Raw genomic sequence first — 17904 nt, forward strand, 5'->3', positions numbered from 1 at the left:
GTCAATACTTCTACTTTAAAAGACTGTGATTAGAGTGCTTTTTAAAAAATATATATATTTTCTCAACCTTCTTAAGTCTAAAACTAGAGAGCAGAGATTTAGGCTGAGACAGGAAAGATGTAAAAGGGACCCGAGGGGAAACTTTTTCCACGTGGAGAGTACTGGGCATGTGGAATGAGCTCTCAGAGGAAGTGGTAGAAACAGGTACAATTATAATGTTTTGAAGTCCTTTAGGCAGGTACATGATCAGAGAGATATGGGGCAAAAACTGAGAAATGGGTCTACAGACATAGAAGGACATCTTTGTTGACATAGATTCAAAGGGCCTGTTTCCATGCCGTATAACACCATGATTCTCTTCTACAATGAACTGTACACATCTACTGCTAGATCTACACCTAGATAGAATGGATGTGGAGATGTTTTCAAAAGTGGGAGAGTTCAGAACCAGAAAGCACAGCCTCAGAATATTGATTCCAATGGTTATCTTAACTATACCTCTTCCCACTCTATCTCCCCTAAAAATGCTATTCCCTTTTCTCAATTTCTTCATCTCCACTGCATCCATTCCCAGGACATGGCTTTCCATTTCAGGACAGAAGAGATGTCCTCCTTCTTCAAAGAATGGGGTTTCCCTCCCTCCACTATTGTTGCTGCCCTCAGCTGCATCTCCCTCATTTCCCATACATCAGTACTCATCCCATCTTCCCGCCGCCTTAACAGTGATAGAATTCCTCGTCCTTACCTACCACCCTATCAGCATCCACATCCAACACACTATCTTCTGCAACTTCCACTATTCCTAAGGGACCTTACCACTAAACATGTCTTTACCTCCACCCTGCCTTCCACAGGGATTGGTCCTTCCACGATTCTCTTGTCCATTTGTCCCTCCCGACATTTATCCCTGCAGTGCTACACCTGCCCATCCACCTCCTCCCAATCTCCATTCAGGTCCCCAAACAGTCCTTCCAGGTGAGGCAACATTTCACTTTAGAATCTGCTGGGATCATCTATTGTGTCTGGTGTTCCTGAAGCAACCTCCTCTACATTGATGAGATCTATCAGAAATTGGGGACCATTTCATCAAGCACCTCCACACCATCTCAGTAACCAAACCTTTTAATTCCAATTCCCATTCCGATGTGTCAACCCATGCCCTCCTCTTAAGATCACCCTCAGGGTGGAGGGGCAATTCCATCTGGATAACCTCCAACCTGATGGAATCAATATCCATTCCTCCCTCTGATAGCCAATCCTCCCTTTATTCCCCACTAACCTTTTACCTCTTCTCACTTGCCTATTACTTCCCCCTGGGTCGTCTCCTTCCCTTTCTCCAATGGTCTATTCTCCTCTCCTATCAGGTTCCTTCTTCTCCGGCCCTTGACTTTTGCCACCCACCAGTCTTCACCTATCACCTTCCAGCTAGTCTCCTACCTCTCCTCCACCTTTTTATTTTGGGATTTTCCCATTTCTTCTCAGTCCTGAAGAAGTTTTCAGCCAAAAACATCAACTATCTATTCATTTCCATTGATGCTGCCTGACCTGCTGAGTTTCTCCTGCATTTTGTGTCTATTGCTCAGAATACAAGAATGTCCCTTTAGAACAGAGATGAGGAGAAATTTCTTTAGCCAGAGTAGTAAATCTGTGGAATTCATTGCTGCAGATGGCTGTGGAGGCCAAGTCACTGGGTACATTTAAAGCAGAGTTTGAAAAGTTCTTGATTAGTAAAGGCTTCAAAGGTTATGGGAGAAAGTGAAGAGAATGGGATTAAGAGGGATAATAAATCGACCATGATGTAATGTCTTAATCATCTCACTGTCTATAGCCAGGTGACCAGAACTGTGCATGATACACCAAGTTCAGTCTCGTCAACTGTCCTTGAGTTCAGTCAACACCTGTGAACCCCCAAGTTAAACTATAAAACATAGGAGCAGAATGAGGCTATTCACCCCATCATGTCTGCGCTGTCACTCAACCACGGTTGATTTATTTTCCCTCTCAACTCCATTCTCCAGCCTACTCCCAGTAACCTTTGACGCCATTACTAATCAAGAGCCGATCAAGCCCCAGTGAGTTTCACCTTTTAACTCTAACTAGCCATGATCTGCCTCTCTACTTCCAGATGCTTCAGTGATATCTTGAGCATTGTATACTCGGCACACCGGGGGTACAGCAGGAGGAGAAACAGCCCCATCTCAACTCCGAATAGCAATAATCTATAAAAATAACATTGCCAGAAAAATCCAATTTTTAATAAAGTTAACAGATGCCACAGCTTCGGAAGCTTGCTTTCATCAGAGGCTGTTTAGATCGAGAAGGAGAATTATTTTGTTCTTTCGGACCTTGAGGGGGTACCGTTGCAGAACGCGAACACATCCGATGACGCTCCAGCTCACAATGTTCATTAAAGTGTGAATTAAACGCTGTACTATCAAGATTTGGCACGCCAGATAACCGGAGTCTGCACTTTGTTCTTGTTAATGTATTTGCAGTTCAATCACCAGCAGGAAATTAGCACTTTTTTCTGCATTAAATAAATTTAACAATCAGGCCTCCAGCACCCTTTGGGGCCGAGTGTTCCTGGGATTCACAACCCCCTTGAGGCAGATTATTCCCACAGACACAGGCTTTGAACAGCCAGGCCAACGCCCAACGACCCGCCACGATGAACATCAGGTGGCCCGCTTCGCAAGGCGGGATTCCGTCCCCGATTGGATAACGGAAGCGCATGCGCACGACCGGCATGGGAACGTCGTCAATAGGTGAGTGCCGTCAATCCATGATTCTGTTTCGTTTCGTTGTTGCTTTCATACCTCTTTAACGTAACCTTGACCCTCAAATCCCACTAACATATTCCTCACCTCCCCCTCAAACCCCACCTAACATATCCAATCCTACCCGTCACAAACCTCACACCCGCTAACACCTCCTCCCCCTCAAACCACACCTAACATATCCAACCCTCCCCGTAACAAACCTCACACCCGCTAACACCTCCTCCCCCTCAAACCCCACCTAACATATCCAACCCTCCCCGTCACAAACCTCACACCCGCTAACAAACACCTTCTCCCCCTCAAACCCCACCTAACATATCCAATCCTACCCGTCACTAACCTCACACCCGCTAACAAACACCTCCTCCCCCTCAAACCCCACCTAACATATCCAATCCTACCCGTCACAAACCTCACACCCGCTAACAAACACCTCCTCCCCCTCAAACCCCACCTAACATATCCAACCCTCCCCGTCACAAACCTCACACCCGCTAACAAACACCTTCTCCCCCTCAAACCCCACCTAACATATCCAATCCTACCCGTCACAAACCTCACACCCGCTAACACCTCCTCCCCCTCAAACCACACCTAACATCCAACCCTCCCCGTAACAAACCTCACACCCGCTAACACCTCCTCCCCCTCAAACCCCACCTAACATATCCAACCCTCCCCGTCACAAACCTCACACCCGCTAACAAACACCTTCTCCCCCTCAAACCCCACCTAACATATCCAATCCTACCCGTCACAAACCTCACACCCGCTAACAAACACCTCCTCCCCCTCAAACCCCACCTAACATATCCAATCCTACCCGTCACAAACCTCACACCCGCTAACAAACACCTCCTCCCCCTCAAACCCCATCTAACATCCAACCCTCCCCGTCACAAACCTCACACCCGCTAACACCTCCTCCCCCTCAAACCACACCTAACATCCAACCCTCCCGTAACAAACCTCACACACGCTAACACCTCCTCCCCCTCAAACCACACCTAACATATCCAATCCTACCGTCACAAACCTCACACCCGCTAACAAACACCTTCTCCCCCTCAAACCCCACCTAACATATCCAATCCTACCCGTCACAAACCTCACACCCGCTAACAAACACCTCCTCCCCCTCAAACCCCACCTAACATCCAACCCTCCCGCCACAAACCTCACACCCGCTAACAAACACCTCCTCCCCCTCAAACCCCACCTAACATCCAACCCTCCCGCCACAAACCTCACACCCGATAACAAACACCTCCTCCTCAAACCCCACCTAACATCCAACCCTCCCGTCACAAACCTCACACCCGCTAACAAACACCTCCTCCCCCTCAAACCCCACCTAACATCCAACTCTACCCGTCACAAACCTCACACCCGCTAAAAAACACCTTCTCCCCCTCAAACCCCACCTAACATATCCAATCCTACCCGTCACAAACCTCACACCCGCTAACAAACACCTTCCCCCCTCAAACCCCACCTAACATCCAACCCTCCCGGTTACAAACCTCACACCCGCTAACAAACACATTCTCCCCCTCAAACCCCACCTAACATATCCAATCCTACCCGTCACAAACCTCACACCCGCTAACACCTTCTCCCCCTCAAACCCCACCTAACATCCAACCCGCCCCGTCACAAACCTCACACCCGCTAACAAACATCTTCCCCCCTCAAACCCCACCTAACATCCAACCCTCCCGGTTACAAACCTCACACCCGCTAACAAACACATTCTCCCCCTCAAACCCCACCTAACATATCCAATCCTACCCGTCACAAACCTCACACCCGCTAACAAGCACCTCCTCCCCCTCAAACCCCACCTAACATCCAACCCACCCCGTCACAAACCTCACACCCGCTAACAAACATCTTCCCCCCTCAAACCCCACCTAACATCCAACCCACCCCGTTACAAACCTCACACCCGCTAACAAACAACTTCTCCCCCTCAAACCCCACCTAACATATCCAATCCTACCCGTCACAAACCTCACACCCGCTAACAAGCACCTTCTCCCCCTCAAACCCCACCTAACATCCAGCCCTCCCGTCACAAACCTCACACCCGCTAATAAACACCTTCTCCCCCTCAAACCCCACCTAACATCCAACCCTCCCCGTCACAAACCTCACACCCGCTAACAAACACCTCCTCCCCCTTAAACCACACCTAACATATCCAACCCTCCCCGTCACAAACCTCACACCCGCTAACAAACACCTTCCCCCCTCAAACCCCACCTATCATCCAACCCTCCCCGTTACAAACCTCACACCCGCTAACAAACACCTTCTCCCCCTCAAACCCCACCTAACATCCAGCCCTCCCGTCACAAACCTCACACCCGCTAATAAACACCTTCTCCCCCTCAAACCCCACCTAACATCCAACCCTCCCCGTCACAAACCTCACACCCGCTAACAAACACCTCCTCCCCCTTAAACCACACCTAACATATCCAACCCTCCCCGTCACAAACCTCACACCCGCTAACAAACACCTTCCCCCCTCAAACCCCACCTATCATCCAACCCTCCCCGTTACAAACCTCACACCCGCTAACAAACACCTTCTCCCCCTCAAACCCCACCTAACATATCCAATCCTACCCGTCACAAACCTCACACCCGCTAACAAGCACCTTCTCCCCCTCAAACCCCACCTAACATCCAACCCTCCCGTCACAAACCTCACACCCGCTAATAACCACCTTCTCCCCCTCAAACCCCACCTAACATCCAACCCTCCCCGTCACAAACCTCACACCCGCTAACAAACACCTCCTCCCCCTCAAACCACACCTAACATATCCAACCCTCCCCGTCACAAACCTCACACCCGCTAACAAACACCTCCTCCCCCTCAAACCACACCGAACATCCAACCCTCCCCGTCACAAACCTCACACCCGCTAACAAACACCTCCTCCCCCTCAAACCACACCTAACATATCCAACCCTCCCCGTCACAAACCTCACACCCGCTAACAAACACCTCCTCCCCCTCAAACCACACCTAACATATCCAACCCTCCCCGTCACAAACCTCACACCCGCTAACAAACACCTCCTTCCCCTCAAACCCCACCGAACATCCAACTCTCCCCGTCACAAACCTCACACCCGCTAACAAACACCTCGTCCCCCTCAAACCACACCTAACATATCCAACCCTCCCCGTCACAAACGTCACACCCGCTAACAAACACCTCCTCCCACTCAAACCCCACCTAACATCCAACCCTCCCCGTCACAAACCTCACACCCGCTAACAAACACCTCCTCCCCCTCAAACCACACCTAACATATCCAATCCTACCCGTCACAAACCTCACACCCGCTAACAAACACCTCCTCCCCCTCAAACCCCACCTAACATCCAACCCTCCCCGTCACAAACCTCACACCCGCTAACAAACACCTCCTCCCCCTCAAACCACACCTAACATATCCAACCCTCCCCGTCACAAACCTCACACCCGCTAACAAACGCCTCCTCCACCCGAAATCCCACCTAACATATCCAACCCTCCACATCACAAACCTCACACCCGCAAACAAACACCTCCTCCCCCTCAAACCACACCTAACATATCCAACCTTCCCCGTCACAAACCTCACACCCGCTAACAAACACCTCCTCCCCCTCAAACCACACCTAACATATCCAACCCACCCCGTCACAAACCTCACACCCGCTAACAAACACCTCCTCCCCCTCAAACCACACCTAACATATCCAATCCTACCCGTCACAAACCTCACACCCGCTAACAAACACCTCCTCCCCCTCAAACCCCACCTAACATATCCAATCCTACCCGTCACAAACCTCACACCCGCTAACAAACACCTCCTCCCCCTCAAACCCCACCTAACATATCCAACCCTCCCCGTCACAAACCTCACACCCACTAACAAACACCTCCTCCCCCTCAAACCACACCTAACATATCCAACCCTCCACGTCACAAACCTCACACCCGCTAACAAACACCTTCTCCCCCTCAAACCCCACCTAACATCCAACCCTCCCCGTCACAAACCTCACACCCGCTAAGAAACACCTCCTCCCCCTCAAACCACACCTAACATATCCAACCCTCCCCGTCACAAACCTCACACCCGCTAACAAACACCTCCTCCCCCTCAAACCCCACCTAACATCCAACTCTCCCCGTCACAAACCTCACACCCGCTAACAAACACCTCCTCCCCCTCAAACCACACCTAACATATCCAACCCTCCCCGTCACAAACGTCACACCCGCTAACAAACACCTCCTCCCACTCAAACCCCACCTAACATCCAACCCTCCCCGTCACAAACCTCACACCCGCTAACAAACACCTCCTCCCCCTCAAACCACACCTAACATATCCAATCCTACCCGTCACAAACCTCACACCCGCTAACAAACACCTCCTCCCCCTCAAACCCCACCTAACATCCAACCCTCCCCGTCACAAACCTCACACCCGCTAACAAACACCTCCTCCCCCTCAAACCACACCTAACATATCCAACCCTCCCCGTCACAAACCTCACACCCGCTAACAAACACCTCCTCCCCCTCAAACCACACCTAACATATCCAATCCTACCCGTCACAAACCTCACACCCGCTAACAAACACCTCCTCCCCCTCAAACCCCACCTAACATATCCATTCCTACCCGTCACAAATCTCACACCCGCTAACAAACACCTCCTCCCCCTCAAACCCCTCCTAACATATCCAACCCTCCCCGTCACAAACCTCACACCCACTAACAAACACCTCCTCCCCCTCAAACCACACCTAACATATCCAACCCTCCCCGTCACAAACCTCACACCCGCTAACAAACACCTTCTCCCCCTCAAACCCCACCTAACATCCAACCCTCCCCGTCACAAACCTCACACCCGCTAACAAACACCTCCTCCCCCTCAAACCCCACCTAATATCCAACCCTCCCCGTCACAAACCTCACACCCGCTAACAAACACCTCCTCCCCCTCAAACCACACCTAACATATCCAACCCTCCCCGTCACAAACCTCACACCTGCTAACAAACACCTCCTCCCCCTCAAACCACACCTAACATATCCAACCCTCCCCGTCACAAACCCCACACCCGCTAATAAACACCTCCTCCCCCTCAAACCACACCTAACATCCAACCCTCCCCGTCACAAACCTCACACCCGCTAATAAACACCTCCTCCCCCTCAAACCCCACCGACACCTCACACCCGCTAACAAACCCCTCCTCCTCCCCCTCAAATCCCACCGACACCTCACACCCACTAGCAAACCCCTCCTGCTCCCCTCAAATCCCACTGACACCTCACACTCGCTAACAAGCCCCTCCTCCTCCTCAAATCCCACTGACACCTCACACCCACTAACAAGCCCCTCCTCCTCCCCCTCAAACCCCACGAACACCTCACCCGCTAACCCCTCCTCCTCCCCCTCAAACCCCACCGACACCTCACACCTGCTAACAAACCCCTCCTCCTCCCCCTCAAACCACACCTAACATATCCAACCCTCCCCGTCACGAACTTCATACCCCTTCAACCCCCACCTAAAATATCTATCCCTCCCCATTACAAACCTCACACGCTGTCGATCCCCACTGACACCACAAACCCCTCCTCCTCCCCCTCAATCCACACCTAACGTATCCAACCCTCCCCGTCACAAACCTCACACCCGCTAACAAACGCCTCCTCCACCCGAAATCCCACCTAACATATCCAACCCTCCACATCACAAACCTCACACCCGCAAACAAACACCTCCTCCCCCTCAAACCACACCTAACATATCCAACCTTCCCCGTCACAAACCTCACACCCGCTAACAAACACCTCCTCCCCCTCAAACCACACCTAACATATCCAACCCTCCCCGTCACAAACCTCACACCCGCTAACAAACGCCTCCTCCACCCGAAATCCCACCTAACATATCCAACCCTCCACATCACAAACCTCACACCCGCAAACAAACACCTCCTCCCCCTCAAACTACACCTAACATATCCAACCTTCCCCGTCACAAACCTCACACCCGCTAACAAACACCTCCTCCCCCTCAAACCACACCTAACATATCCAACCCACCCCGTCACAAACCTCACACCCGCTAACAAACACCTCCTCCCCCTCAAACCACACCTAACATATCCAATCCTACCCGTCACAAACCTCACACCCGCTAACAAACACCTCCTCCCCCTCAAACCCCACCTAACATATCCAATCCTACCCGTCACAAACCTCACACCCGCTAACAAACACCTCCTCCCCCTCAAACCCCACCTAACATATCCAACCCTCCCCGTCACAAACCTCACACCCACTAACAAACACCTCCTCCCCCTCAAACCACACCTAACATATCCAACCCTCCACGTCACAAACCTCACACCCGCTAACAAACACCTTCTCCCCCTCAAACCCCACCTAACATCCAACCCTCCCCGTCACAAACCTCACACCCGCTAACAAACACCTCCTCCCCCTCAAACCCCACCTAACATCCAACTCTCCCCGTCACAAACCTCACACCCGCTAACAAACACCTCCTCCCCCTCAAACCACACCTAACATATCCAACCCTCCCCGTCACAAACGTCACACCCGCTAACAAACACCTCCTCCCACTCAAACCCCACCTAACATCCAACCCTCCCCGTCACAAACCTCACACCCGCTAACAAACACCTCCTCCCCCTCAAACCACACCTAACATATCCAATCCTACCCGTCACAAACCTCACACCCGCTAACAAACACCTCCTCCCCCTCAAACCCCACCTAACATCCAACCCTCCCCGTCACAAACCTCACACCCGCTAACAAACACCTCCTCCCCCTCAAACCACACCTAACATATCCAACCCTCCCCGTCACAAACCTCACACCCGCTAACAAACACCTCCTCCCCCTCAAACCACACCTAACATATCCAATCCTACCCGTCACAAACCTCACACCCGCTAACAAACACCTCCTCCCCCTCAAACCCCACCTAACATATCCATTCCTACCCGTCACAAATCTCACACCCGCTAACAAACACCTCCTCCCCCTCAAACCCCTCCTAACATATCCAACCCTCCCCGTCACAAACCTCACACCCACTAACAAACACCTCCTCCCCCTCAAACCACACCTAACATATCCAACCCTCCCCGTCACAAACCTCACACCCACTAACAAACACCTTCTCCCCCTCAAACCCCACCTAACATCCAACCCTCCCCGTCACAAACCTCACACCCGCTAACAAACACCTCCTCCCCCTCAAACCCCACCTAATATCCAACCCTCCCCGTCACAAACCTCACACCCGCTAACAAACACCTCCTCCCCCTCAAACCACACCTAACATATCCAACCCTCCCCGTCACAAACCTCACACCTGCTAACAAACACCTCCTCCCCCTCAAACCACACCTAACATATCCAACCCTCCCCGTCACAAACCCCACACCCGCTAATAAACACCTCCTCCCCCTCAAACCACACCTAACATCCAACCCTCCCCGTCACAAACCTCACACCCGCTAATAAACACCTCCTCCCCCTCAAACCACACCTAACATCCAACCCTCCCGTCACAAACCTCACACCCCCCAAACTCCACCTAATGTATTCATCCCTCCCCGTCACAAACCTCACACTCCCTCGATCCCCACATGACACCACAAACCCCTCCTCCTTCCCCTCAAACCCCACCGACACCTCATACCTGCTAACAAACACCTCCTCCTCCCCCTCAAACGCCACCGACACCTCATACCTGCTAACAAACCCCTCCTCCTCCTCAAATCCCACTGACACCTCATACCCACTAACAAGCCCCTCCTCCTACCCCTCAAACCCCACCAACACCTCACCCGCTAACCCCTCCTCCTCCCCCTCAAACCCCACTGACCCTCACACCCACTAACAAAACCCTCCTCCCCCTCAAGCCCCATTGATCCTCACACCCCCTTCCCCTCAGACCCCACCAACAGCTCACACGCCACTTTCCCTCCTCAAATCCCACCAACACCTCACTCCCTAACATACTCCTACCCCTCAAACCCCACCAACACCTCACACCCCCTTAACAAACTCCTCCCTAAACCTTACACTGTTGTAAAATACAATTTCTCAGCCACAACCCTTCTTAATGTACCCTTCCAGAAATCACATCAGCCTGTTCCCTCTCATCCTCCCTGGACCCCTGAAACACACCCCTGTACCCCAGCTTCATCAAAATGCTGAACACACCCAACCTTCCTAATGCCCTCACACCCCTCTAACCCATATCACTCAGCCTCTCTGAATTCATTCCTCACACCTAGCACCTACCGCAAACAAAAATAACCCTTCAGGCCCCTATTCCCAACACACTCCCCACCCCAAACACAGCCCTTCCATATCTTACCCCCACCCCTAACACATTGACCTTCCCGCACACCCCCTACATCAATACACCCCACCCCAGCTCCTTCACACCCCTCACCCTTCCTCATCCCCACATATACTTTGGGTCATTTTAGCTGTAATTTGTGAGGTAACATCAGATGTGTGTTCAGCCCGATTTTTAGATGATATGTCTATAACTGGATTTGTAGCCCCACCAGACTTGTATGGCTATATCTGAGGTAGCTTTTTGTTCTGGGGCATCTCAATAATCTATTCTCTGAGCAGATGTTTTCTAACCAGGGTCTGTTTAAATTGATGGAGGAGCTCCCATTACGGTAGTTACTTCCTGCCAGTTATCTTAAAATTTACTTCTGTAAATATGAAATTTCAATGATCTTACAGCGCTGCTAGAAAGTTTGTGAACCCTGTAGAATTTTCTCTATTTCTGCATAAATATGACCTAAAATGTGATCAGTCCTACAACTAGATAAAGAGAACCCAATTAAATTAATAACACTAAAACCATTATATCTAATCTTTTATTTATTGAGAAAAATGATCCAATATTACATGTATTTGTTGGAAAAAGTATGTGAACCTCCAGGGTAATGCCTTCTATACAAGCTATTTGGAATCAGGTGCTCCAAACAATGAGATGAAATTGCAGGTGTGCGGTGTAGAGGTACCCTGCTCTATTAAATACGACACAAAAGTCATGATGCTGACAGAGCCTGCTCTTCTCAAGAAGGATCTATTTATGTGCACCATGCCTTGATTTAAAAAAAACTTTCAGAGGACCTTAGAAGAAAAATTGTAGGGAAGCATGAAGATGGAAAAGGGTACAGAAGCTTTTCTTAAGGCCTGAGTGTTCATCAGTCCACAGTAAGAGAAATGGAGGAATTCAGTACTGTTGCTACTTTCCCTGGGAGTGGACATCTTGCAAAGATCACATCAAGAGTATAATATGCAATGCCAAAGAAGATGAAAAAGAGCTGAAGGGTAACAGCAAAAGACTTGCAGAAATCTCTAGAGCTTGATAAATTCTCTATTCATGTGTCCGATATAAGAAAATACTGAACAAGAATGGTGTTCATGGAAGGATGCCGTGGAGGAGACTACTGCTGTCCAAAAAAAAAAAAATTGCTGCACATACCAAGTTTGCAAAAGACCAACTGGATGTTCTACAATGCTTCTGGGAGAATATTCTGTGGACAGATGAGACAAAAGTTGGACTTTTTGGCAGAAATGCACATTGCTATGTTTGAAGGGAAAAGGCCACTGCACACCAACACTAAAACCTCATTCCAACTGTGAAGCATGGTGGAAGGAGCATCATGGTTTGGGGCTGCTTTGCTCCTTCAGGATCTGGACCTGTTGCAGTCGTTGAGGAAACAAATGAATTCAAAATTGTATTTTGTAGGAGAATGTCAGGATAGCAGTCTGTCTGAAGCTTAATAGAAGTTGGATAATGCAATAAGACAATGATCTGAAAGAGAAAAGTAAATCAACAACAGAATGGTATAAAAATAAGAAAATTCATATCAAAGTTCTGACCTTAATCCTATAGAAATTTTGTGGAACGGCTCGAAGCAAGCAGTTCATGCAGGGAAGCCCACCAACATCCCAGAGTTGAAGCAGTTTTTGTAAGGAGGAATGGCCTAAGATTCTTTAAGACTGATGAAGTTACCAGAAACATTAGGTTGAAGTTATTGCTGTATTGGGGGGGTGGTGGTGGGGGGGGGGGGGGTGTTCACACCAGTTACTGAAAGGAAAGGTTCATGTACTTTTTCCAGTGAATACATGTAATATTGGATCATTTTTCTCAATTAATAAATGAACAGGTATAATGTTCCTTGTGCTATTTATTTAATTGGGTTCTCTCTGTCTACTTGTAGGACTTGCATGATGATCTGATCACATTTTGGTCATATTTATGCAGAAATAGAGAAAATTCTACAGGTTTCCCAAACTTTTTAGCACCAATGTTTATGCTATCCTTCAGAAGTGTTCCACTCCATCATTCAAAAGCGGAACTTCCTGGTGGCCAAACATATTAATTCTGATAACTGTTGTTTGAACTTCCAGCATCTGCAGATTTCCTCGTGTTTGCATATTAATTCTGATTCCTATTCGCAGTTATGTTGGTTCAAGACCTCCTCACAGGGTGGAGGAGCAACACCTTGTATTCTGTCTAGAAGGCCTCTAACCTGATGGTATGAATATTGATTTTTACCCCCCCCCCAGTAAAAAAAAATCTCTCCCCCCTCCCCTCTTCTATTCCCCTCTCTGGCCTCTTACATCTTCTCACCTGTCTATCACCTCCCCCTGGGTCCCCTCCTCCTTCCCTTTCTTCTATGGTCCACTCTCCTCTTCAGTCCTTTACCTTTCATACCACCTGGCTTCACCCATCATCTAACTGTCCTCCTCCTCCTCTTCCCCCCCCCCCCACCACCTTTTTATTTTTGCATCTTCCCCCTTCCTTTCCAACCTTGATGAGGGGTCTCAGCCCGAAACATCAACAGATCAACTCTTTATTCCTCTCTACAGATGCTGCCTGACTCTGCTAAGTTCCTCCAGCATTGTGTGTGTTAGCAATACAGCATGTCAGGAGACCTTCCAGCCCAACAAGCCCACACCACCCAATTGTACCCATGTTAACAATTAACATAGTAATCTGTAATGTTTTTGGAAGGTGGGATGAATCTGGAGAACCAGGAAGAATTCCACACAGTCACTGGGAGACAGCAGCAACCTGGATGACTGGCTATCCACTGTGCTATCATAATGCCCCTAAATGTCACATGGTATTTTTTTTTACACAGAGTTAGAGATACCTAGAATGCACTGCTGGGAGTGCTGGTAGATGTTGATATAATAGGGAAGTTTAAGACACTACTAGATAGGCAAATGGATGAAAGAAAACTAGAGGGTTATGGGTGTTGTAGGAAGGAAAGGACCAATCATAGAGTACGTATATATAAGCACAATATTGTGGGCCGAATGACTTGTACTGTGCTGTACTGCTTTACGTTCTGCATTGTAATTGTACTAAAATACTAGAAGCATGGCTAATTGATTGAAGTGTTTAATTGCAGCATAGCATCTAAAGGGTTGGATCTTTGCTATAAGCAGTGCTCTCATCTGTTTTTCTTTGATAGTGTGTGTTGTGTCTCAAATGTTAGGAGAGAAAATGTGCGCTTTCCTGATGCTGTGGATTTCAAAAAAGGAAGCAGTTCAGTAATTCACTGTAATTCTAGTTGAATGTAGTTACAAGCTTTTCAGTTTTGACCTGTGTTCACTTCTGAGATCTGTTGTCATTGAGGACATGGATGTGTCTGGAGTTTCTTCTGCTTATTAATGGTGTAATTGTTTGCCACAACAAACTTGTGGAGCTTCGATCTAACCTGTTAGTTGTAGGTAAGTGTTTCAATTTTCCAAAGGAACAAAAATTATTGCCAGTTTTTTTTAAGGTTCTGATTGTTTTGGATGTTGTGAAGCAAGATTCAGTCCTGCTCTCTTGTTAAATATTTTCTTTCTTATTGTTTTGCTGCATATAAAAAGTTAAAGAATTCTATGAACTACGGTTTGCATCTTTGGATATAAGACTTATTTGTTGTTAAATATTGGGTAAATGGAAGCATTCAAGAGAAAGTTAGATAGAGCTCTTATAGATAGCGGGGTCAAGGGATATGGGAGTGGGCAGGAACAGGGTACTGATTATGTATGATCAGCCATGATCACAGTGAATGGCGGTGCTGGCTAGAAGGGCCGAATGGCCTACTCCTGCACCTACGGTCTATTGTGTTCAGAATATATAAATCAATGTAGTACGAACTTGAACAGATTGTATTAGCAATCTTTGAAATCAATTTCCAACAAATCTTAATATCAACTAAAACATAGGAGTAGATCAATTAAGGAGCTCAGTTCTCTTCACATTTTAATATTTGCTTGTTGAAAATATTTTAATACAATTCAGAAATAACTTCAAAGTGAGATTAACTGTTGTTTGTTAAGACGTAGCTCAAGCAACCAGCAAATGAGTCGTTAGTAAGATCCAAACTAACAAGAGTACTGGGTGTGGTGCAGAGGGAGGCCATTACATGAAAATTATTCTGCTGCTGATAAATGTGCACTTTCAATTTGTCACGTACCCCATGACCGAGTTACCAAACCAGCAGAAATGGAATACACGTTGGAATCTGTAATTACTAGTAACTAATAAAGTTTATTAGCAAACTAAGTAATACAGTACAAAAATAAGATGCAAATATGTATATATTACAGATTAGCAAGATTAATACTGAAGTGTAGGAATAAGAATCAAAACCAAACTCTATCATAGTCTAGGGGTAAATGAATAGTCTTAAGATAATGCAGAGTTCAGTTCAGTTTTGTAGTCGAGGTAGTTGCTGTTGTGACATTGGAGAGAGAGAGTAAGCGAGATGTGAACAGCTGCAGCAGGCAAACCTTCCATTGTCATCTTGTTTAGTTGTACTGATGTGGTCATTCGGTTACGACCCCTCCGTTCTCAGCCAGACTGTTCTTCCGTGGTGGACTCGTCACTCTGGCATGAGTGGACACACAAGTCCTGCTGTCATACTGTGAGCTTTGCGACCGATCTCCCAATTCAGTCCTCCAAGCCCCCACCTTCCTGTGGGTGCACAACACTCTTGCAGTGTCTTGTGGCATGTCTGCTGGTGTCTCAGTAGACCCGTCTTTTACCTCCCCTGACGAGGTATCAGCCATCCATCAACTGACCATGTCCGTGTCCATCAAACTGGCCTCTCCCTCCTGTCTCAGCAGGCACCTGGCATCACTCTGCTGTGTCAGCAGAGATCCACACAAACAGGCCAAATGTCCTTGGCGTTAAAGTCAACAATTAGCGAAGAAGCCATAATACTAAATCATCCATTTTAATCCTTGTCTCTCTCTCTCTCTCCCATTTTCATCTCTGTCTCTCGTTAGCAGCATAGTTCACAGGGGGGTCAACTCTGGACCCCATCTCCAGCTGGTTTTCTCATCAAAAATGGTTGTGAAAATATATTTACAAGGTATTTATTGATAGACAGAGCTGGTATTCAACATCTTCTTTGTCTTGGTGGAATAATAAATTATGTAAAAGGACTTTCTCCATTTTAAAAAAACAAAATCAGCACCTTGTACTTGGAGATTTGAACTGGAGATTATCAGTTTAGTGGTGGGCGGTTGCTAGTACGTGGTATTATGTAAAGACCTAAGAATGGAGGACGAGAAGAAAAGGGTCTACAATTGAACTCGAATGCCATTGAAAATTATATAGGGATTTGAAATTGTGTATTGAGAAGGCTGGATTAATTGAATGGGGCATATTGGCAGGGTAGATTTCATTTGTATTTTGTGATTTGGTAGCAGGGCTATTTGCAAATGAGGATGAAACTCTTACAGTTGGCTTTGATAAAGTGTTGTAGAGCCTGGCTAATTGTCTCAAACCGACAGCAACCCAAACATCCATTTCAGATACATTGGAGTTTTTAGTTTTATATGCAAGCAGACCTCTTGGTTGTGGGATAAAAGCAGAAAACATAAAAAAACTACGACACAATACAGGCCCTTCGGCCCACAATGCTGTGCCAAACATGTATTTACTTTAGAAATTACCTAGAGTTACCCATAGCCCTCTAAGCTCCATGTACCTATCCAGGAATCTCTTAAAAGACTCTGTCGTATCCGCCTCCACCACCATCGCTGGCAGCCCATTCCGTGCGCTCACCACTCTCTACGTAAAAAAGAAACTTGCCCCTGCCATCTTCTCTGTACCTACTTCCATCTACTTCAAAACTGTGCCCTCTTGTGCATTTCAGCCCTAGGAAAAAGCCTCTGACTATCCATTCGATCAATGCTTCTTATCATCTTGAACACCTCTATCAGGTCACCTCTCATCCTCCGTCACTCCAAGGAGAAAAGGCCAAGTTCACGCAACCTATTCTGTAGGCATTCTCCCCAATCTAGGCAACATCCTTGTAAATCTCCTCTGTGCCCTTTATATAGTTTCTACATCCTTCCTGTAGTGAGGTGACCAGATCTGAGCACAGTCCTCCAAGTGGAGTCTGCAACATTACCTCTCAGCTCTTAAATTCAATCCCATGGTTGTTGAAGGCCAATGCACCATATGCCTTCTTAACCACAAAGTCAATCTGCGTAGCAGCTTTGATTGTCCTAGGGACTCAGACCCCAAGATCCCTCTGATCCTACACATTGCCGAGAGTCTTACCGGTAATACTATATTCTGCCATCATATTTGACCTACCAAAATGAACCACCTCACACTTTCTGGGTTGAACTCCATCTCTACTTCTCAGCCCAGTTTTGCGTCCTATCGATGTCCTGCTGTAACCTCTGGCAGCCCTCCACACTATCCACAACACCCCCAACCTTTGTGTCATCAGCAATTTTATTAACCCATCCCTCCACTTTCTCATCCAGGTCATTTATAAAAATCACTAAGAGAAGGGATCCCAGAACAGATTCCTGAGGCACACCACTGGTCACCACTCTCCATGCAGAATATGACGTGTCTACAACCACTCTTTTCCTTCTGTGGGCAAGCCGGTTCTGGAACCAGAAAGCAAGATCCCCTTGGATATCATGACTCCTTACTTTCTCAATAAGCCTTTCATGGGGTACCTTATCAAATGCCTATACA

The 17904-nt window shown here is 47.8% G+C and overlaps 1 protein-coding gene across 5 annotated transcripts in view; it reads left to right on the forward strand.

The window, feature by feature from the left end:
• The first annotated feature begins 2621 nt into the window (after window positions 1-2621).
• Window positions 2622-17904, forward strand: part of LOC132393931 (xanthine dehydrogenase/oxidase-like) — a 143258-nt gene continuing 127975 nt past the window's right edge. For 3 of the 5 annotated variants that reach the window (XM_059969389.1, XM_059969393.1, XM_059969388.1), the window contains exons 1-2: window positions 2623-2765; window positions 13356-13432. Coding sequence is in view for 1 of the 5 variants with exons in the window: in XM_059969390.1 (XP_059825373.1) it covers window positions 13430-13432 (3 nt within the window). In the remaining 4 variants the exon portion in view is untranslated. Of the gene's footprint in view, window positions 2766-13355; window positions 13433-17904 lie in introns of all 5 variants that reach the window. The other 2 variants (XM_059969390.1, XM_059969392.1) reach the window with 2 other exon arrangements.

The sequence above is a fragment of the Hypanus sabinus genome, chromosome 5 (genome assembly GCF_030144855.1).
Source record: "Hypanus sabinus isolate sHypSab1 chromosome 5, sHypSab1.hap1, whole genome shotgun sequence".
Taxonomy (NCBI): Eukaryota; Metazoa; Chordata; class Chondrichthyes; order Myliobatiformes; family Dasyatidae; genus Hypanus; species Hypanus sabinus.